The sequence below is a fragment of the Chrysoperla carnea genome, chromosome 2 (assembly GCF_905475395.1).
Source record: "Chrysoperla carnea chromosome 2, inChrCarn1.1, whole genome shotgun sequence".
Classification (NCBI taxonomy): Eukaryota; Metazoa; Arthropoda; class Insecta; order Neuroptera; family Chrysopidae; genus Chrysoperla; species Chrysoperla carnea.
Window position 1 is genome coordinate 41,011,338 of NC_058338.1, and position 24,625 is coordinate 41,035,962.

Genomic DNA, 24,625 nt, shown 5'->3' on the forward strand with positions numbered 1-24,625 from the left:
TTTTAAGCCGTAAAAATAGCTGAATATTTTAGCGAATTTTTTGAGAATGAAACACTTAAATATATAATATACTATTTATTATTGGCTTCGCATTTAACAAAAATAACAAATTCAATTAATATCTTTATGGATTCAAACAAAATTACATTACATTAATTAAATGTAAATACTTGCATATTATAAACAATAAATTTTCTTCCATATTATAAACATTCAGCACAACAATTACAGCCACTGTTTGGAGCCACATATATTCCCTTACAATTCTCTCTTGTTATGTCTGGACAATCAAACTCTTGATAATCACATATAAAAAGACAATTGTATACTTGGAATGGTTGAAGTTTTAAATGTTTGAAATCATTTTCTGCCACAGTGTTGTGGAAAATTATTGTAAATAATGCAAATAATATCACAAAGAATTTCATTTTGTATGTCGTATATTGTCTACTATATTGGAAAACACAATTAAAATGTAACAGAAATAATAATTATTTATACAACTCAAATGACCTCAATCAATTTTAATGCACCTGAATAAATATTGTCATTATAAGTTTATTATTTGTTTGTTATTTCGTTGTTTTTTTCTTTAAAAATATAATTTATTTTATTAACCATTCGCATGGATTATTAATTGAGGTCACTTAGCTTGAAAGTTCTACAGTAAATAGGTTATTTATTTTTTACATCAGTAAAACAGCGGATCTCTCAGGTCTGTGTATTTTTTCCTTCCATTTTTCAAAAACAGTTATAAAAGGCGATTTCATTTCAGTTCCCTGTGTTTGCAACTCTGTAAGTTAGAATGCTATGAATCGTCGAAAGTCGCTTGTTCAAACGTCAAAAAGCTTGAACCATTTACGATATGTATCGTTTAACTAACACTGAACGTTCTAATTGTTCACTTGTTTTACAGAAACAACAATTCTATGTAAAGAATTTAACAGGAATAATATGGTCAATTTAATTATATCAAAAAGGCTTGTGTGTCATCGTAACGTGCGTTCAGCCAAAACTACTCTATTGGATTTTTTTTGGTAGGTTATGCTAAAGAGTCGTGCCCATATCATAAATCCTCCAACGTTGGAGTACCTAACCTAAAAGCAAACATCCGCCAAGTTATGGCCGAAATTACAAAAAATCAAACAACAAAATTGCGAATGTCGAACTCGAAATTACAAAATTACGAATGTCGAACGAACTACTGCAAAAGGTTTCGAGGTGGCCATTTGGCTGACCTAAAATTTTGCTTAAGATTAATAATACATTTAATATAGGAAAAGAACATAGCTCCTACTAGGTGACTCACGCCAGAAAAAATTCACAAGAGAACTATTTGCTTAAAACTGATCAAAAATACAAAAATATTTGGAATGGATTTGAATGAAACTGTACAATAATATAGCTTACACAACAGAATAATACATGAACTGTAATTTATAAAGATATATTTGAAAAAGAAAAAAATTAAATTTAATCAGGCATTTTACTGTGCCATCTAAGAGCATCATTTTGAATCATAAATTAAAGATTTCTGTAAAAATTGGTAAATTATGACTATTCTACAATAAAACAAATTGAAAACTGTACATATATTTTACCTGTGTAAAATAATCCCTACGATTATTTCGAGTCTTACGAAAGGAGAAAAAGTGAGAGAAAGGGCTTTACCAATCTTTACTTTTAAATCCAGCGAAGTGGGCAGGTATCAAGCTAGTATTAAATAAAAATATTAAAAACTAGGCTATATCCCTAGCCCGTTTAATAAAACTAGCTCTTTCAGGTTTTAAATTTTATCAAATCTAACCTGTAACCTTATTCAGACTTATTTTTAATTTCAAATCTAATCAAATAGTAAAGTTTATCATTTTAGCAAGCTTAATAACACTTTATGTTGGCTGGAAATAATATCATAGATAACTATGAAAAACTAACTATAACTATTTTACCGAGGCCAACTTTTTGAATTTTAAAGTGTGTTTTCGAGCCTAATAGTACAATTAAATTGATTCGAATTTATATTTTTTGCTAAATATAAGTTATTTTAAATCAGCATTAAAAGATCGAACCACTTAAATTAAACTGTGCTTTAAAAACGTACTTTGTTTTTTTTTTATTTTGGTCTCGGTAAAGTAACTCGGTCAAATTGTTTTTATAAACGTATATTTTTGGTATTTAAGGAAATTTTTAAAAACACTTTTTTCTAATTTATTTAACACCTCATATAATTAAAATTAAGACGCCATGTGACGAATGAAAAATGAAAACATAAATTCAATAAGAAAAGTGTAATCTTTTTTCTCATTTATACATATATATACAACATTAATAATAACATTTTACTGTGGTGTTTACATAAATAATTTAATTAGAAAATAAAGACAACAGAAAATTACAAACAAGGAAAATGGTAAAAATATGTACACTGTTTGAAAAACAAAAATATTTACAATTTAAATACAAATTTACAAGATCATTTTAAAACATTATAAGAAAGGCATTCGGTTGGCTCGCTGCCCTGAGATCAAAGTCTTTAAAGGCCGGAAATTTAGCATTACAATATTGGTCAACGAAGGGAGTCAATTGGCTTCACAATGCTGGTAAATTTATTATAGAAAGACCATTGACTATCAGATTTGTACGTGGAAAAATCACTCTACTATTCAGCGAGCGTATTAGCTTTTCTGTTACATTGCACATGGTATAATTAAGATAGTCGAGCGTTATATACTTATGCCCGCATTACAGTCGCTATTTAACAGCACCACTGTCCCAAGAAAGCCTAGCATAACTGCTCTATTATATGAATGGGTAGTTAGAAATCCAACATTGTCAAATGCCGACTTAGCTATCCATAAGCACTCGTTCCATGAGAATAATCTTGTTGATGGGTGCCATGCCGATATTCGTTTGGAGCTTGAGAACCTAAATTGCCCAAAGCCTTCGCAACGATCTGTGACGAACGTGATACAGAATAACATTGAGTTCTACATATTAATGAATATAAAAGGTTTTCGTTTAAAACAACTTTTAGAATATTCGTGTTTAAAAATGTATATTAAATATGAAATGTGATGAATTATTTTTTTAATTCACTTTGGGCTCCTACCGATGCGATGCTGTTTGTAGTTATACCGTTTTTGTTGTTGTATGAATTGTCTTTAACAGAAAATTTTAAGAACGAAAAAGAAAATATGTAGTGAATTTTTTTTTATATATGTAGATACTGGTACATATTTAAGCATGTATCTGACACAAATTATAAAATACTCATGCTAGGAAAAAAAGAAATGATATTAACTTCAGCTTTTTTTCGTAACATTGTTTTTTGTTGCCTACGTAAACATAAAAATTAACAGTAACTAAACATTGTTATATTAAATACACATACTTCTGATATACTATATATACAGGGTGGATCATTTTAATCTATAATAGCTCGTTTTCTAGCCAACATATCAGCAAATAACTTACACAAAAACTGTAGAGTTGGATTGGGGACATCATGTTCTTACATCATATTGGACCTTGTTCTACGGATATCTTTAATAGCCAATTTAGATTCTAAATAATAAGAGATAGAACAACACTTAAAATTAGAAAGCAGATCTTCATAAAAAACTAACAATTCTTGTTTAAAACATGTTTTTGAAAAACGTTAGATTTGTTTGAAAATGCGTAATAAAAATATGTCATTATTACATTTAATCGCTTAAAGTTTATCAATAGTTGTAGGTCAAAGTCATAGACACAGGAGAATGCTCTCTATTGCCCTTGACAACTTTTGGCAAAAGTATTTTTTGAAGTAAGCGTGTTTTCTTTCGATTATATGCAATAATGATATATTTTAAAGCCGCCTTGTCTTATTTTGGGATTCCAATTGCCTCCTATCTAACAATAATCAAATTAATATATATTGGATGTTGAAGTAGAACTAAGAAACAAACAAAAAAGAACATCATTTGTTATGAAGATTTGTTCATTTAAATACTCACATTAATATTAAATTAAATATTACTTTTAAACAGTGAATTGTGCAGTAGAAGCCATTATGTGGAGGGTATAATGTAGTACCTAGAATGCTCCTTGAATAATTTATTGGATAGCATTTGTATCAACATCGGAATATAAGAAAACTAAAGGCTGTTTATCAATGTGGTTCTGTTTTTAAATAAACTAAATATATAATTTTTTTGCGATATAAAATATTTTAATAATTTTGGTTGTTTACAAGCTGAATTTTGAGGATATAAAGTTTTAAATACACAAAGTGGTGTTTCGTGAATCTAAAAACATGTACCATGGATACAGGATAATAAATTAAAAATAACAGTTGAAGCTACTTCTGGACGCTCAAAAAAAGAATGTCTGTAATAGAAACTTTTGAACTATTCAATGTTTCAATCCCACACATTCTATGGCGGTGTTCTCTTGGGAAAACAAGTAAATATCACATGCTTAAAAGAGCGCATTAGAAGCTGACCCGTAGTGCATTACGGTTTTGTTTTGATGGTTAAGTATTAAAATTATCAACAAAAATATATAACTACACCTTTCCCTATGTATTAATATAAATATTATTTTTAAAAGAATAAAAAAGAAAACTGAAACAAAAATAATGGGATGGAAAAACATTGTGGTAGAATGAAGTGTATAAGAAGATCTAAATAGTACGTACTTCGTGTAATATCCCATAAAACAACTGTTATTTCGAGCAATATTATTAGTTATTTAATGAAAAGATTATTGTGATAAATGGCACATTCTAAATCCTTATATACTCCTTGTGAAGATATTTTTTAAAAGCTTTCATTTAACTTTCTTTGTAGTTTGAAGAAATAATAGGTAAACCAAGAGCCAGATCTGGTGACCACAGACCAAATGATACCAAATTTTGATCTTGCTATGGGCTTGTGTTATAAATCGATAAGCCACCTAGTATAAATTATTAGGATGGCCCTACTATAACAGCAATACTTCAACAAGTGGTAAAGTCACTTATGCTAATAGAAGATCAATGTTTTAATAGCGGAGAAAGCCTCCTACTAGATGAAAAATTCAATTGTGTATGACTAAAACGATTGTTAAAAAAATTTGTAAATTTCCCGCAAAGTATGAAGTACTTGATTTGAAAAACAATAACGTTGAGTAATTTTTCGAAACAGGTTAATCGCATGTTCAAGTCTTTACCCTTGGTTTTTATAATTTATCACAATAAGCTGTAATAAAGAAGGATTTTCGCAATAAGTTTTAGATCTTACTGTCATACTGTGAAAAGGAGGCTTTCCGGGCTATAAGTGGACTGAGAAATTATCAATATTTTAACTTTATTAACTATTCGCTGCTGTTAGTTTTTGGACCGTCCGGAGTAAGGTGATTCAGTAATACACTGACAAACTTCGAGCATTACTTTCTCGCATCAATAGAAGCAAAAAAGTTCATATGAACCTATGATCCAATACTATTCTTTTTCGAGGTACTGGTTTCAAACAAAAGTTTGATATTTTCAAGATATGATAATAATAATAATAATAATAATAATATTTTATTGAATCTTTTGAATCTTTTTTGACAATGTTTCAATGACTTTTTTCCCCAATGTTAGTTTTCAGATTTTTTGTTTTGTTGTTTTCTTCTTTTCATCCAGTATCTCGAAAATGCAAATTTTTAGAATCATCCTGTATACAACTTAGAACTTATCAATATATATTAAAGCAAAAATTCCAACATACGAAATTTCGGAAATGTAATTATTGAATCTTAATACTTGAACTAAATCTGACAACTGTAAATTTACGCCAAGTTTTTTTTTTTTTTTTTTTGTTGGTATACAAAATTTTTTATCTTCAGTATCGTTGTTTTCCATTGTTAATGTGCTCAGTACTTTTACCAGTTTTAAGCACTCTTTAAAAACAAAACTATAAATATTACCCCCTTACAAATTTTTTATATCCAATTTCTAGAACAATTCACCATCATTTTTTCCACTTTTAAAAAAGATAAAAATTTTAATTTAAAAATACAATTTAATTTTACACTTTATTACGTACCACATTCATACTGCTAAAAGAATAGTAACTATTTCTTTCTATATTATGTGAGGTTAGTTTGCTCATGTTGTTTTAATATATCTTTTGTCCTCATACTTTTGTTCTGTTCACATTTTTATATTTTTAAGTTACCTCTATATACAGATTTAAATGTGAATTTTCTTTTTTCTACAATCCAGCACGAAATTTACTTAATTGATTATAAGCTTTTCACCTGCCGTTCTATTGCAGTTATGTTGCACTAACGCAGTAACTACGTTCACTTCTCGCAAAAATGTAATAAAAATATAAAAAAAAGTGGGATTTGACCAAAACCAATTAAATAATTTTATAATGTTTTTAAAAATCCCTTCTATAATTAAGTGAAATTTACTAATATCTACTGATTATTATTGGCTATTGGTTATCGAATGATAGTCAGTGAATGAACAAATTTATTATTTTTTCCTTGCCCGTATCTCCAAAATTGTGAATATGGAATGAATTTAATATCGAATATTTCTGTTGAGTTGGTGTGTATAGTTACACAACTGTTATTTTCTTAGATATATAGACGTCGTTTGGCTATCACATTATATTTTTTCAAAACTTTTCTATTATTACTTTTCTGTACATTTAGCATAATATTATTACATTAGGTACCTAAAGTTTATGGTGACACATAAGTGAAGTTTCATGTACATTTTATTCAACTCCGTCAATATTGCCAGATTTCCAGTGTTTAAAAATTTTTTGGTTGAATATTGGAAAATTTCTTTGTGATTTTATGACTGTACGTATTGAGTTTTAAGCTGTAACTAACTTGTGGCAAACATCTCACAAGATAGAACACACAATCACAAGTTCACTCGACAAACGAAAAATGAAAAATTTTTTGAAAAGGTATATAATATTTGCATACATGTACCTTTGTTATCCCTAATCCTATTTTATAGACCCAACGATTTCCTATTTTAATTGACCCAACGATTTTTTATAGACGTAGGAAATATTCCACTTTTGAGCTACAAATCAATTACAAGAGCAAGGGGCTTACTAAGGGGTTACTGGCTGTGCTTTTAATAATATTTCCTGAAACTATCGCATCCGGATGAGACATTGACATTGATAAATAAACAAAAATATTAGTATTAACATACTAGGAACCGTTTTTTACTTTTTTATGATAAAGTAATCAGAGCTAAAGTTATTCCCAAAATTTCATCAATTTTTTTTCCTCTTTACATGCCACTTATAAACAGGTGATAAATTTAGTCTGTATGTATTACAACAACTATATTCATTGCTGTTTAATATCTTGTTCAATTTAGTTTTTACTTTTTTGTGAATTCTATACTGTAAAAATTTCATTAAATAGGGATTATTATTGTATTAATGTGAATAACAGGTACTAAATGCTGTGTTGTGTATAACGTATATAAAAATTTCGAGTAAATTGAAACACATTAAGACTATTTGTCTTAATGTATGTAGACCGAAGAAACAGTACCTTCCGCAAACATATACATTTGAAGGAAGGTGAAAAAAAAAATTTTTGACAATTCAAATGTTCAAAATATTAGATTTTACACAAAGTAAGCCATTGAATATAATACATAGATAACGCGAGGGATATGCTAGTCCGTAAGTGGATGCGATATGATGAATGAGAGAGAAGACTGCCAGTTAGTTCCTATGTTTCCTTGTCATAGTCATATGTCATAATCATATGATGCATAGAGATTTTGTGTAATGTAAACAAAATCTAGCCAATGACATATAGATTAGACAAGGACACATAGGAACTAACTGACAGTCTTCTCTCTCATTCATCATATCGCAAAATTTAGTCCAAGTGTTTTCTATGTATGATAGTCTATGCAATAAACCAATTCTAAAATTGAAATAAATATAATGTGCAACAAAATACAATTTTTTTACAAAAGTAAGTTTCTTTACCAAAGGAGATCTGACCAAATGATTTGCTAAAATATTCCCACGTTGATTTTTTAAAATGAAAATTGTTCACAGAAAACAATATTTGCGACGCAATGGATCCGTCACTGGATTGTGTATAAGTAAAGTTTCATTACGAATACTTAGCTAATATATTAAATCTAATTTCTGCACATTTCAACTAAAAAAATGACTCGAACATTTTTCATTTGATTGGAAAACCTCTACACAGTATGTAAACATTACATTCATAATTTTTTTTTTTTTTAGTAATAATATAGGTACGTACATTAAACTCATGATGGTTCATATTGGCAATGCATTCGTTTTATATACCTACATTTTCTAATATTAGTTATTTTTAATCCTAAATATATTGAAAAGTAGAGACTACACACCAGTTATCAGCTAAATTATATTGAAGTTACACAAACATCCATTTTATTTTTTTCGTTGATATTACGGTAAAATTCTCTTCAAATATTGTACCTTTTTCAAATATGAAAATAGTAGTAAAATTTCTCTTCTAAAGTATGTCTGGTCCAAACAAGATTTATACCAAAACCGAATCTTTGGCCTCGGTCTCAGTTACGGGCGTGTGTAAATGATATTAATAATTTGCAATATGCACCTACAAAGTCTCCGCTTATATTTGAAACCAGATTTGTTGTCCGAACCAGAAAGGTCAGATATTTATGTAACCTTCGTGCCTACTAAGTTTGAGCCATTTTTTAAAGACATGAGGTTTTATAATATCTGGAAATTGTAAACTTTTGGTGGACGATTCTCCGTATAGTAGGTATCTAACCAAGAACTTAATTTCGGAGTTTTAAGTACAAAGTCTAAAACTAAAACTATCAAAAAATTTATTATAAGGAATTTTAAGAATTTCTCGACATAAATTACAAAATAAAATAAAAGTAGAATTTCAGAGTTTTCAGGAAAATTTTGCTACAGTCAATTCTTCTATTACAATTCTTTTTACACACATTTACATGGAGATGTATTGAACTTACATCAAGGGTTATGTTAGATGAAATACTTACCAAAAGTCCAAAATTCCTTGAATCATTCTGTAGATTCTTAACAGATATATTAGTATTAACTGAACAGAGTTTGTAGTCCAATGAGAGTATTTTATAAGAATGTAGGTAAGCTTAAGACTGAATATCAATGTGGCTTTGTTTATGCATACAATCTTCTATTTCTGTTTTAATATTTTAATGCATGAACCTAGAAAACACATAAACGTATATTTTGAATCAAAGTGCTACACCTTTCCCTATTATCGACGTTTAAATTTATAGTTTACGAAAACTATTTTCAATTGTAAAATTACATGAAAAATTTTTGTAAGCAGCTAGATTAAATTAAAAAACATCCAAAGACACAAGATATCAATATTGATAAAAAATATGTAAAAAAAAAGAAAAACATCATTGTGGTAATATGGAATATATTTTTATCTTACGATCACGAACACAAATAATTTCGTTGGTGAGATTTATTAATAATATTACCAAAGTAGATATGCCACATTTTCATTAGAAATAATAAAATCTTTTTTCACTTAGTATCATCAATCCATCTTAATAAAGGCCAAAAGAAAAATAAACTAATTTATGATTAAAATAACTTTTTTGTAAAAGCAAGGGAGAACAATACAAATATGGTTGATATTCATTGCGTAAGATCTATTATTATTAGAATCACTAAAAAAAAGAAAAGTCATTTGATCATTTGAACACATATATTTTGTAATAATCCATTATAAATATTAAATGAATATATATTTGTACAGAGTATTTCAAAAACAGCGTGCCCAAATTTTAGGCTTGTGATTGTTAAGTGGTCATTAATGTGCTTTTATAATTATCAGAAATATAATTGCTTCTAAGTTGTATCAAAACCTTCCAACTGTCTAAAACTGTTTACTTCTGAATTGTGCTAACCACTGGTGCGGATCGATTTATTGCCAAAACTTTTTAAATATTTATTTTGGAAAAAAATGTGTTGATTAGAGAATATCTTATGTCACCCAAAACTTTGATTCATATACTTAAGGGAAATTGTGTTCTTTTAAAAACAAACACTGTTAGAAAAATGAAAATTATCCACCGCGTTCCTGCTGTGTAAACATACTTTTTTGCAATGCGTCCTCCTTGTATAACAATTAATAATTTTCTATATTTGTTTTTTAGGTAATAAATGCAGTTTTATCTGGCATTTTGTATGAAGCATTGAAAAAAGAAGAACGCGAATCAGTGGAAACAACTCACTATACAACAAATAAACGTTTTAATTAAAAAATTAAATGTACGTTGTTTTCATAACGTACACCTACCTACTATTTAATATTATTTTTTATCTTATATAAATATTATAATACACATCTAACAACTATGAAAAATTCTTCTATCTAGCCTGGCTAACGCAGCAAAATCCGTACAATTTTTTATTACACGTCAGAGCTTCAATGAAACCTGGTAGAATGCGTTGTTTGGGCTGTTTATAAAAATGAACGACAATAATATAGTGTACTTTCCCTCGTTAGACCAAACGTGTTAACTTTTGGTTCATTCTGCACATTTTCATTTCTCTCTATCGATTTTCTATCTTAAAGATATCGCCGTTACAAATATATCACACTTTCGCGGTATTGGGTAAAATCAGTTAGATTTTTAACTTCCCACTATAGGAAGTTATTGTAATGGGTCCGATTTTCGAAATCAAAATTTTCAACATAAAATGGCGTTAAATATTTTGTTATTTTTTGAAGACTCTTTAAATTAACATAAATTATTTGAATACTTTTTCCAAAATTTCGATATAAATCGAATCAGTATGGTTTCATTTCAAAATAGAAATATTTTTCATTTGGAAGATGTATTTACATTGTAACACTTTTCATAATTGTATTTAGTTGAACATAAATTTTACATGTCTAGGTTTCTATTTTGTTTGTAATGAAATTTCTTTGTTTGATTGTTTTAAATAAATTTCCTATCATACATCTATGAATTTTTTTTTAATTTACTACAGCTTTCAATAAATTATTTCATGAGTATAGAATTTTTTTTAAATAGTTATTTTTAGTCATTATTTCCCCGAAAATTTAGACTTATGCACTTTATCGAATATCAACGGCAGGATCAGGGGTGCATTCAAAGGTGTTTGATATGTAAGTACATGATTCAATCGGGGACTCATTTCAGCAATTTGGAGGAGATTGCCAAGTGACAAAATGCTTTGTTCAAATTTTTTATGACTGTGCATATCTGTACAGTCTCCAATTGACCTAGCTAGTGTTAAATGGCTTAATTGAATAAGATATTGTTTTTCGGTGATGTTAACTTTCCAACACTTTTACCCTCTTTTTATCCCCCAAAATCATGTTTTTCCAAGTTTTTAAGGCTTTGCACACCTCCGCAGCTCCACCAAATTCAGTTGAAGGTTGAAAATTGATTTGAAAGTTAAATGAGTTTATGTCAAGGATGGGATTTTAGGCAACAACATCTATGCCTAAGCCCTCTTTTTGTGCCAAAAAATAAGACAAAATTTTATTTCAAATGAGGAAGAAATATGACTGAATTGATGGAGCTTTGCTTACGATTTTTAAATTTGAATATTGAAAAATAATTATTATTTCGCATGTGAAATGATTGTATAAGCAAAATTATTTTCATTACAGGTAGTAACTGCATATTCACCATTCAATATTATTTAGGTCGTACATCAATTATTCGAATGTACTACGTTGATACTATCGACAAAAAAGGGAAATATTTCGATGCAAGTATCAAAAAAATTAGTTATGTTAATCAATTGCTTCTTTTTTCACAAAAAATTCAAGTTTATTATCCATAAGTAAAAACTATAGAAAATGATTCAGCGTAAAACCAGAAAAATATTTTAGTATTTCAGAGAAAATTTACTTCTAACACGTTCCTCATTCATGCAATTATGTATAATCGTTAGTGAATTATTTTCTCCAATGTACAAATTGTGTATCATAGGTGCGGGTTCTCCCTCTATCTGGTAGACCCACCGTATTTTAGCTTTTCGACCTTCTGTGTGAAAATTCTATGTTTCAAAATAAATTAAATTAAAAAAATTATTAATTACAATCAATATCATATTTACGTTTTTAATTCGTTAAAGTAAGTGAAACATCGAAACAACATGGTGAGTATTGTGAATCAGCTTAACTCCGATTCATTTAAAGTGATTTTTCCTCTATATAGGAAGTTTTTTTTTATCACTGCAAGAAAAAGTTAAATATAATATTGATAAATATTAACAGAAGATGGGCAACAATCTTTGAATGCTTATAACTTACCGTATTCAAAAATTACCGTATTCTTTCAATTAAATTTCGTAAACTATTTCGAAGATCCTGCCCTTCTGCTATACTTTTTGTCACAGTTAAAGAGAGTGTAAATGAAATTCAGACCTATCAGAATCACTTGAAAATTAGTTATTCTAGAAAAAAGCGTATACAGCAACTGTAGGGTCATTAAACAGTGATATCTTATTACAGTAACCATTAATTTTTCTTTACTCAATTATTTATTGTAAAACAGCGAAAATATTTTGTAAGCAATAGTCTGGAAAAACTAATTAGATTTCACTAAAATTGAATAGTTTTTTTTTTACAACACCGTGTATAAACAACCATATTTTTAATAGTTATATCATATATATTAAAGAAAAAAAAAACTGTCACTTTATGAAAATTTACAACCCATTTTAAATTAATAAACGTTTTTGTTGGAATTTGTGTAATGATAATAATTTTTCTAACACACATTATCTTCACGAACAAACACTTTAATGTTCATTCCTTCCATTTCGTTTGACATTTTATTATATTTTTAAAGTGTGATCTAAGAAGAAACAATTTTTTCTTGAATATTTACGTTATTTTATTTCAGCAATCATAAAGTATATTATATACAGTTTGTCCAAGTCCTTAGAAAATTTTTCTGCCCAGAACGATGTCCAGAAGCGGAAAATTATTTATTATTACCCAAAAGTTTTTCCTTTGTGCTCGAATATGAGGGTTTACACTTTTTTTTTAATTACTCTGTATATATTGTGACAATATTTACGATTTTTGTATTCTATCTCTAGGTATATTCAAAATAATGGTCGCAGTAGGATATAAGATTACAAACAAATATGGAGCTGTTCGTTTTGCGCGACCCCTGCCTCAAAAACTTTTGAATAATGTTTTGTGTGTTGTGTTCAACCTAATCATCAAATAAACAATAAATTTTTATCTTGAAAAAAAGCAAATATTGATAATGAACTTGAACTAAAAGATTAAGACTGTGCTATCACTTGAGTAATATAAAAAATAAAATCCAAGTCCCTATATATTATAAATATGAAAGGAAGGCTGTTTGTTTGTTTGTTACGCTTCCACATAAAAACTACTGAATGGATTTGAATTAAACTTGAAAACAATATAGCTCATACATCAGATTAACACTTGAGCTATAATTTATAAAGATATATTATAAAACTAAACAAAATTATATTTATTGTTATAACATTACGTAAAACAGGATGAAGGACATAAAATTTATGGAAATCAGTTCAACCAAGGTTTTCAGATATACTTCTTACATTTAAAAAATAATTGAAAACTGATTACTTGATACATATACTTCGTGTGTAAAACATGTAAATGTATATCTGTGTAAAACAATCGAGGAAGTGTGTTATTTAAAGCGTATGTCTGATAACCTTGGTTGAGCAAATTTCCATAAATTTTATCTCTTTCACCCTGTTTTACAGAATGTCAAAACAAAAAATATAATTTTGTTAGTTTTAATTTTTTTAATAGATCTTTCTAAATGATAGCTCATGTGTTATATGAACTATATCATAGTCAAATTTCATTCAAATCCATTCAATAGTTAGTATGTGAAAGCGTAACAAACAAACAAAAAACATTAAAATCGAAAAAAAAAATGCAATATGTGCGTTATTTTTTTGAGAAAGTAAAAAGTTATTTCATTTTATATGACAAATCAAAAAAATAAAACTAATTACTGTGTGTTCATTTCCCCTTAAGTAGCAGATACATGTTTTTTCCATTTTTGCAATTTTCGTCATATTATTTACTATTAAAGTATATATTTCACATTAACGATCCAAAATGAAACTCGTATACATTCCCACTCGCTGGTTTATTCGGTAGAAAATTGATTTTGATAAAGTTATGGACACATAATTTAAAATTGGAGCAAAAATAGGAGCCTTTAATAATCACATTTCCGCACTGAAAATGGAGTGTAACAACTTCCTATTGCTATAACTAGCTCCACTTTCCCAACAATAGAAATATTTATGATAATCAATAAATAAATTTTACAATGATTGTTCAATGAATCCGAAAACTTATTAAACCCGAAAGTTATAGACCTGACTCTTAAAAGCAAAATCATTCACGGCTTTTTTTTGTTGTGTACTAGGAAAATAGTAAAAATCTGTAATTATAATATACACTTAGATACCATTAAGTTACATAGACTGAGCGTCAAACAATTTTAAGCATGCTAATATCTGAGGTAATTGCCTAAATGAAATCCATCATGACGCGCGGTGTAGAAATGTCAAAGCAAAGTGTTGTTGTTATACTTGCCATTGTAGATTCGTAAGAAAAAATGTAAAGTGATACGTGACAAGTATTTTTTTAAGTCAAATGCGAAAAATCTCAGAGAAATCACGATGTTTTATGTAAAACATTATGTGATATGCAAATTTGACATTCAATGTATTTTTTTTTTTTTGATAAATTTTACTATATTCAATGTATAATTTTTTGAAAAAGTCCTTATATTCTTTTAATAAATGTATGTTTTTGAAAAATGTCCCTAGCTGACCCAAACAATTGTCTCAGATGTTGGTACACCTCTCACTACGCAACGATAGGCGATGCTCAGTCTATGTATTTAATATCTCTATGTACTTAGTATCTCAAGAATGTAAATATTGAAGATAAAAATTAACAACTATCAGTATTATGAAATTGTTATTTAATTAAAAACGTTTTAAAATATTTAGTTAATTATATGTTTGTAGATAATTTAAGTGTTTTTAATTTGAAAATTTTAGTAATAAAAATTATTTTTAACAGAATGAGTAAAGTTAATCAACATCCTTTAGCTAGTCATCCAGCTATTCAAAATTTTCGAAAATATTTGCAAATAAAATCAGTGCAACCAAATCCTGACTATGGTAAGATTGTTATTTCCAGATTTCTATTAAAATAAATTATTTCTAGATATTTTGATATACCGTTATAATACTATCGAAAATCAATAAATCTAGTTAACAATTCATAATAGTCAAGTAAATAATTGATGATAATCTCTATGATTTTACAAAAATAATCGTATTGTCAGATTCGATGTTAAAGTCACAATTATGATTATGTGTTTGGGTAAGACTAAATCATAGGATGAAGTGTAGTACTTTGGTGTCAATGTATCTTGGACCTTCCTTCAGTTTCTTGAAAAATATTTTTATCAATTAAAAAAGAAAAAATGTAACCAGACAAAAATTACGTGCTATAGTAGAAGAATTGTTATTTAAGTGATTACATGGTCTATATTAATTCCATAATAATTTTATTTAAAATATTTTCCCAACAAATTTCATAGTATTGGATATAAATTTGTTGTTCATAGGTGCATGTGTTGATTTTATTACTGGACAAGCAAAAGAACTTGGTCTTCCTATAAAAGTTCATGAATTTGTCAAAGGAAAGCCCATTGTGGTGATTTCATGGGAAGGAACAAACCCAAATTTACCCAGTATTCTGTTAAATGGTCACATGGATGTTGTACCGGTTGTAGAGGTATGAAACACCAATTACATATTACATATCATAGGAAATATTACGCACCAAAATCGTGAGCATTCCATTATTGATTGTAGTACAAATATTAAATTATTATGTCTCTGGACGCTATAAACAATTGTTGATGGATTGAAATGAAAAGGGGACAAACACTGTGTTTAAATGTTTATTTAAGAAATGGGAAGATTCTTGAGATTGGCCCTACTTTTGACTAATGTCCATAATTTTCGTTTAAGAAAGATTTTAGTAAATCCTCAAGAACCCTGTTGTAAAAGTCAGTACAAAAAGAGTATTTTTCGTCATATCGCAAATTTATAGGATAGATAAAGAAGGATTTAATAAAAATTGAATATTCAGTTAAGATTGGCCAGTCTCGTCTAGCTTAGCCCAGGGACGAAGTCGAAATTGTCTGTAAATAAACAAAAAGTTTAATATGGTAATAGTAAGATAACTAACCGTAAAATCCTTAATACTTTGTCAAAAATTACTAAATAAATTAAAAACTGTATTTTTGAGTTTAGAGTAAATGGAAGTATGATCCATTTGCTGCTGAAATTGATGAAAAGGGTAATATATATGCTCGAGGTGCCCAAGACATGAAATCTGTCAGTATCCAATATTTAGAAGCAATTCGATATTTAAAGCAAAATGGTGTTAAATTACGTCGGACTATACATATTTCATTTGTCCCAGGTAAGTATTCATATAAGAAGATAAATTTCTGTTAAAAAAAATTTTTATACTATAAACACAATGAAACTAAATATCTCAAATTAAAAAATTCATGTATCTTTGAAATTTTCCACAGTTGTTAATTAGGTTGTAAAAACATCCTACCAAAAAGTCGAGTTTTAATCAATTTTTTACAAAATACAAGAAACTAGGTATCAAACAAAAACAAATTTCAACTAAAAGTTCTAGCTGATTTAATTTTGCACATTTTTGTTTTTTTTTTTTCGACTAGCTTCATATCTCGGTCAATTTTGAAGCTAATAAGTCAAAAAATAAGACAAAAAAATTTTTTTAAATCCATTTTTCTCCAAGCTTGTTATTAATGATTTTAATGTTCTAAAATCACGAAGTTTTGAATTTTTCTGTTATTATTTACGTCTAAAAATACACACACAAAAATTGTCTGCTTGAAACGAAATCAAATACTTATGCTACATTTTTGCGTTCACGTGATGCAAAATATACCATGGATTGTTTAATACTTTTTGCTTTTCAATAATGATTGGAAAATGATTTTTTTAGATGAAGAAATTTTTAGCGCTGATGGTATGGCACTCTTCGTGAAAACGAAAGAATTTAAAGAATTGAATATTGGGTTTGGTTTAGATGAATGCGGTCCATCGTCTAATAAGGATTATGTTGCTATAAATAGCGAACGCCTGACTTGGAGTAAGTAACATTTGATAAGACACAGAAATCCTTCTTATTTAATTTCAGACTCTTAAATAATTAGAACAAAACAACCTAATTTAATTATCTACTCACTTTGGTGAAACAACTTTGACTGTGGTTATTTTTCTTTCAAAATACACATACTTTTTGTATTTGCTTATACCAAGATAAAAGTGTCTAACTAGTCATATTTGAATTCTCCCACTATCCAAAGGACGTTCATGGGGTAGATTGACCCATGGAAATTTATTACGAGAGATCTCCAGGTTCACTCAGCCTTGGGATCGTGTCATTTTTTTCTAAATTGTTACACTTCCTAGGGTACGAAACAAGGGGTTCTGTCAGATTTTCGATCTTTATTATAGTAGGAGCTACATTATTTTATAAATGTATTCCGTTTTTCTGTTTTAAATATTCTATATCTTCTTATTTTTCTTTCTCCCCTTCTACCTCCCTTATAAGGAAAAAATTTGATTATTGGAGTGTGTAAATTCATGGGTGTATTAATGAGTGCATTAATGTTTTAAAAAAAACTAAATTAACCATATGTTATTTCCGTAGCATTGGAAATAGTTTGCACTGGAAATGCTGGTCATGGTTTAATGCTGATACCAAACACTGCTGCAGAAAAAGTCCAATATTTATTAAATAAATTTTTGAAATACAGAGAAGAGCAAAGCAAAAAAATGAAACACCCTCTTTATGACTTGGGAAATGTAACAACTGTAAATTTAACTAAAATTCAAGTAAGTTTTTTTAGTTAATTTTTATTTTTAATAAATTGTTGCCAAAACATCGATACTCTAAGAATGAGCTTTGTAAGGGTACCACGAATACAATCAATATACCATAATCACTACAGTTTCTCGATTGATATGGTTATCTATGAGACAACAACAACCTGAAGACAAACTTTACTTACCAAAAGGCAACCAAGCAAGAAAATGATTATCTCTGTGCACTTGTTTTCAAGTAAAATAACAATAAAATTCCGCACATTTGCATGACCGGTGTTCGGCAAACCTGTGTTTTATGGAACCTTTTTGTTTGTTTGAAAGTTAACAAAATACTAATGAATTTGGTTAGTGTCAAGTAGGTGAAGAAATAATGGTTTCCATGGATATTATACACACACGGATGGATATTATATCTCACATGCTTACGTGACGATTGCTACCCGTTAGTTCGCCATGGCAAGCCGCGTTAAGGAACTTCGTTTCAATTAATGACATCGCATTCACAACTTTTTTATTTAATATAAGTTAAAACATTAGTAGCTCAGTTGGTTAAATCGTAACCAATTCCGTTCGCGGTATGCCTAGATAGGGTAGTGGGTTTGATTTCCGCCGTCACAACAAAAATTAATTTAATTAATAGTTGTGATGCGCAGGTGTAGTGCATGGTATATGCATGAAGGAGATGCTTTCAGCCTCTCAAAATATTTGAATAGCTGAAGAATGGAAATATCAGCGGATAAGGTGGTAAAAAACATATAGATAAGTGTGTCCTTCGTCAATATCCAATATAACCTTATCCCAAGTTAAAAGATTAGCCACTCTTTATGGAGACCCCTTAATTTTGGTGGTTTAAAATTTCACAATATAATAAAATGACAAATTAAAATTTATTTATTTATTTAACTATTTTCAAAGGGTGGAATACAATCCAATGTTATACCATCAAAAATAACAATGATATTTGATTGTCGAGTTACTCCAAGTGATGCGCCCACATTTGATTCACAAGTCAAGCAATGGTGTGAAGAAGCTGGTGGTGATTCAGTAACGTATAAGTATTTATGCCGCAAAGATCCTATAGTACCAACCACTAAAACGGATGATTCAAATCCATTTTGGAAAGCCTTCGAAAGTGTTTTTAAGAAAAGGTATGCTCAAATATATGGGCTTTGGTAAAGTGTGGAGTGTAGTATTTCAAAATGAACGCACTTTCACAAAAACTGGTTCAAAATTGTAGGAGTCATAACATGCTTACTCTAGAAATAGTTTTGAAAGTCTTTTCTCAGGTCTTTTGAGGGTTTGCTTCATTTTTTTTAAATGTAGCATTAATTTTTATGATGATTCGTTTTCTTTGACAAAGATATACACTGTTGTTTAAAACCTTATTTTATAAAACTTGAATCTTTTTAGTGTTTTACTTACGAAAATAAACCAATTGAAATAATTTTTTTTTTCAACAATTTTTATATTAACATAAAATTTTCTATTTTTTCCAAAATTTATATTATTTATATTATAAATTTATATTAAAATAAGTGATTTCTTTTAAAAAGATTCAATTTGACCTGCAAAAAATCCTTAATAACACTCTTTTAAATTATTTAATTTAAATTCTGAATTTGGTAACTTCCTCATGTAAGAACTCTAAAGAAAATGAAGTATCTATTTATTTTAATCAACCATTAAAAAAGAGCGAGCGCTTAAAAATAAATGTTTCGATTTGAAAAACAAGTGTCCTTTAAATGACCTTAAGAAATACCTTCAAGCTCAAATATTGGACCTTCATGTTTTTTTTGAAATACAACGGAGTTTCTATACTTTTAGAATCCAGCATTCCACAAAAAATATTGTACTTATGCTGGAAATCGAGAATTTATAATAATATTTTCCTTCGTTTTAGAAATGATAACTTAGTTGTTATAACCTGTCCTGGAGCTACAGATGCCCGATTTTTAAGAGAAGTATGAATATGCTATCGTAATTGTAAATTTATATAGATGGAGACTTAATCCTTACGAAAGATTTACATAGCTTCTGTGAACTTTTCATGATTTTAGATAAACGAGCTGATATCACAAATCTGACATATGTACATATCAGATATGTCTGTTAAGCTAAGTGCATTCATTTCGATGATGCCTGCCTTGATATCTTGTGAAAAAGACTTTATTTTAATTTCAAACATAATAGTCCAATATTAGTCCAAAACAGATTATTACCAATTATCGTAACTTTCCCTTACCAAGAGAGATGCTGGTCCAAATAATAAAAATTAAACCCTGCCATGAGTTTAATATTATTATAATATTCCAGAAAAATCTTACAGCAATAGACAGACAGTAAATAATAACTCGATAGCATTGCACCAGTGACTTCCGATGCCTTCCACATGAAGTCTTAATTAGACTAGCTCCCGCGTATTATTTCAATCTTCACTAATAGTATCATAAACCTTGAATATATGGTGGGGATCAAATCTCCCATAAATCCAGAATAAAAATCTCGATTCTTGTTTTCAATGGTACGGCGATAATATTTACAAATCAATGCAGCTTATTATCAATATAGTTGATCAAATTCCCTCTCCATTAGTATTAACATATTTACATATGTATTAGGAGAACAAGGAATGCAAAAAGAGGGAATTAAGTATCCCGTCTCCCATAAATGAATAATTAATATTTTATCGCATTATAAATCATGAAAAGTTGGCGATCATTTTAAAATTTTAATTTAACTTCTGACAGAGAACCAGCTTACTGTAGATATTAGTTTGATATTCGGCAAAAATACTTGGTTATTATTGACATTAAAACGGTTTTAAAATGCCTTGCAACAGTAGCGTTTACCTAGTTAACATTTTAGTGCTTTTTTAGTAATATTTCTTTGAGGCAAAGTTGGAAAATCCTGTATTATTTGTAGAAAGATATATACAATTTTTCAGTAAATCAATTTTTACACAAATATTTCAGATTTTAGGGCAATACACAAAACTTTAAATTTCTCGGATATTTAGTGAACTATTAATATTTAGGTACCATATCAGTTGTAAAATTATAAGTTTTTCTGGAATTTTCCAACTAACCATTTTTTATGTAAATCCAATATCTAGTAGAGGCTATTATTTTTCGTTTAAATATACTACTTCAAAAAATTTTTCACGTTTAATTTTGTAATCATTCTACATTCTAAATATTTTTCTTATAATTTGCTTTATGTTGTAGGTTGGTATTCCAGCACTCGGAATATCTCCTATGCCAGAAACACCATTTTTATTACATGATCATAACGAATTTGTAAACGCAAAAACATTTCTAGATGGAATAGAACTTTATAAAGAGATAATATCAGCGATAGCAAATGTGGAATAAATATGCTTTTACATGTACAAAATGAAACAAAAATAAGGTATTAGAAGCCGAGATAGTATTCTAAACTGAGGAAATAATACAAATGGTATTAACTGGGAAATAAAAATTCATAAAGAAACAATATCAGTATAATAAATAAGATAAATAAAATGTAGAATTGAACATAATGTTAATAAATGATAAAATTGTTTTCTTCCAAAAAATTTTTGAATCTTTCTTTTACATTATATTAAAAAATATTTTCCCCTTTTTTTCGTGACTTTTGGATGCGTGACGTTGGTGTGTAGTATATTTTGCTACTCTTATTATCAAAGCACCCATTATTTCTCTTTTAATGCTTTGACTTGAAGTATATTAAAAAGCTATAATATAAAGAGTTACTAGCACAGGCGAACTATATCTCCTCAAATTTAATTTTGAATTCTTGAATACGTATTTCCAAATATATACCAAATAGTCACCAGTATGAGTTAGCTGATCGTAATCACTCGTATAAATAATGTCTTGCAAATGTTACTCGTTGCTAATTTGATGACGGTCTGCAGTTTTTGAAGATACTTATATTATACCTTCTTTTATGCACTTCCGGTATTAATCATCATAATTTTTCTTCTTTAGTGGTTTACCCTAGCTTAACTTCTCCGTAACTACTTCCCCTAGGCTATGGATATAGTATGTTGCATGGTTTTATCTGCATTTATAACACGACATACATCGATGTGCTGCCATGCACTCTTGATTTTACCGGGATATCGTCTAAAGCTTCCTGCAGTCCGCTGATTGATGGTCTTTTTTCGCAACTGGCTTTGCCAGCTCATATATTTTTGTTTCTTATTTTACTTTAATTAAGTAATTTTTTTAATTTATGCTCGGGAGACCCGGAAGAGATTAACTTTGTCAGCTTGAAATTTTCAGCATGTTTTTGTATCATGGTAAGATATTTTACCAAGAATTTTATATACCTCGATAATTTATCTTTTTTTATTTAAAAAAAAATGTATAAAACATGTTAATGAACTGTAATTTTTTTAAATAAATACTTCGTGTCAAGTAAATATAAAAAAAGACAGTTAACACGCTCAAATCAATCTTGTGTCAAATTACAATAAAAAAACGGTTGATGGTATAATAATAACAATAATAATTTATTTTATTTAAATAACACTGCAATGTTACCAACCGCCTACAACACAACAAACACATATCTTCAATTCGAATATATAAAGTAAAATACCTATTTTATTATCATATTTAATATGAAATATATTCCGGGTATTTCACCATAGCTCGTCCATGGAAGGTTTTTAAAAGGAGTGGCCACATTTACCTAAATAATGTCGAATGTAGCTGAAACAATATTCTTATTGGATCCATTTAAATACACTTTATTATTTGGTGGGATATTATTTTATGCAATAAGATAATCTTATTCTAAAGTATAATATCTATTTATAAAACAACACAATAATAAGTCACTTGTATAGACAAGTAATTTTTTTCATTCATTCGAAGTAAATATGTTTGTCATTAAAACTATATGGTCCTGGGGCCAGGCATATAAAAGATGAAATTCCATCAAACAGTAAATGTTTTGAGGAAAAAAACACATTTTGTCGAAAAAATATTTTCAGTAATTAGACGTGTTGAACTATTCCAAAAAGTTTGTGATGTCAGACAATTTAGCCCCTTACAGTTGAAGATTTTAGTATCGTTTAATAAAAATATTTAAAGAAAATTGTTAGTTGGGAAAATTTATTGTTACTTCCTCATTTCCGATATAAATGCAAGCGTGTAATATGCCTTATTTCCTGATCAGTGATGTCCGAAGTTTTTTCAGAACGCATACATTGCAATGCTCAATAAAATCTTGTTTTATAAATAGATACTATACTTAAGTATAGGATTATCTTATTGCATAAAACAATCTTCCACCAAATAAAAAAGTGTATTTAAATGGATACAATAAGCATATTGTTTCATCTACATTGACATTGTATAGGTAAATATGGCCACTCCTTTTAAAAATGCCCCATGGACGTGCTTTGCTGAAATACCCTGTATATGATACAGATATACTACACACCATTGTGTATTATCTGCAGAGACGGGTGAAAATTTTAAATATACTCACAGAAAAATATATGTAATAAAATCCACGCCAACCAATGAAGTTTACATAAAAAAACACTTTCATGGATATTGACAAACTATCAATTCTTTTTTTACTCCTAATTCTAAGTCGAAATAGTATCATAGGTTACCCACTTATTTTGATATGCAGAAACAGTATGATTTAGCAAATATAATGGCAGTGTCATTTTTTTTAAAAATGTTCCACACATTTTCCTCCTATATGTATAATATCTAGTAATATTTTTCACCCAAAAATCGGTGAGGATTTAACAACTGATTTTGACGTTTTTTTTTTCAATTCGTGTGTGTGTGCGTGTGTGTGTGTGTGTGTGTACGTCCGTAGACAATATTGACTTCGTTAAGGTGTCGATCGAAGCGCATTAGCAGAAATATGACCTGACAAAAATTTCATGACATTCGGTCGAGTTGTTTAGTCAATTTTATTGAATTTCTAAGAAGAAGAAGCCATTTCGAGAGTGAATTACCTTAATAAACAAAATGTGTAAGTAGCCTGTACTTTTCCCTATATTCAATAAATTTTTACAATTTTTCTCATTTATGTATGAGTATGGTAAATTTTAGATTCATCTTGCTTCTCCAGGTATTTTTTCAGAACGCTACTGTTCAATTTTATTAAATAAAATAGTAAAAGAAAACCCCTTTTGTTAATATACATGTATTTGTATATAATATATTTCTAATGTCAATGTGTGTAGTAAGTTAATCCAAGAGCCGGTATAAGGTCGATCTTCAGCCATCCGATAACCAAATGAGACATAGTTTTTATTACATTTTATTGATTATAAACACGCTTAACATAGTTTTTCTATCGATAAGTGTTCATGGCTATTTTTAATAAAATTAATGTTAATTAATTTTTTCTATGAACGATTTTTTGCTGGCAACCATATACCATTATTTTCATAATATATTATCGTTTTTTGATAGAGTTTCGATCGGTTATTAGATCGGTGTAGCTACCTATATTGACTTACCTGTTCATATGATATGAACAGATCCACACCAATCTGTGAACCAATCGAAATTGGTATCAGAAATAAGATTAGTCAATTACGATAATAATTGTATAGGCTAATGGAAAAATAATTAAAATTAAAATTA

The 24,625-nt window shown here is 28.5% G+C and overlaps 2 protein-coding genes across 2 annotated transcripts in view; both read left to right on the plus strand.

Annotated features, from left to right (window-relative positions):
- Positions 1-10,726, plus strand: part of LOC123292490 (tetraspanin-2A) — a 186,458-nt gene extending 175,732 nt beyond the window's left edge. The window contains exon 5 of the mRNA XM_044873193.1: positions 10,187-10,726. Within this exon, the coding sequence (XP_044729128.1) occupies positions 10,187-10,291 (105 nt within the window). The 3' untranslated portion in view covers positions 10,292-10,726. The remainder of the gene's footprint in view (positions 1-10,186) is intronic.
- A 4,355-nt stretch (positions 10,727-15,081) lies between these two features.
- Positions 15,082-21,500, plus strand: LOC123292169 (aminoacylase-1-like). Its single transcript, XM_044872729.1, has 8 exons — positions 15,082-15,233; positions 15,686-15,855; positions 16,380-16,551; positions 17,113-17,259; positions 17,824-18,008; positions 18,915-19,147; positions 19,900-19,960; positions 21,224-21,500. The coding sequence occupies exons 1-8, from the start codon at positions 15,134-15,136 to the stop codon at positions 21,368-21,370; spliced, it is 1,215 nt and encodes a 404-aa protein (XP_044728664.1). The 5' UTR covers positions 15,082-15,133; the 3' UTR covers positions 21,371-21,500.
- Positions 21,501-24,625: the final 3,125 nt, after the last annotated feature.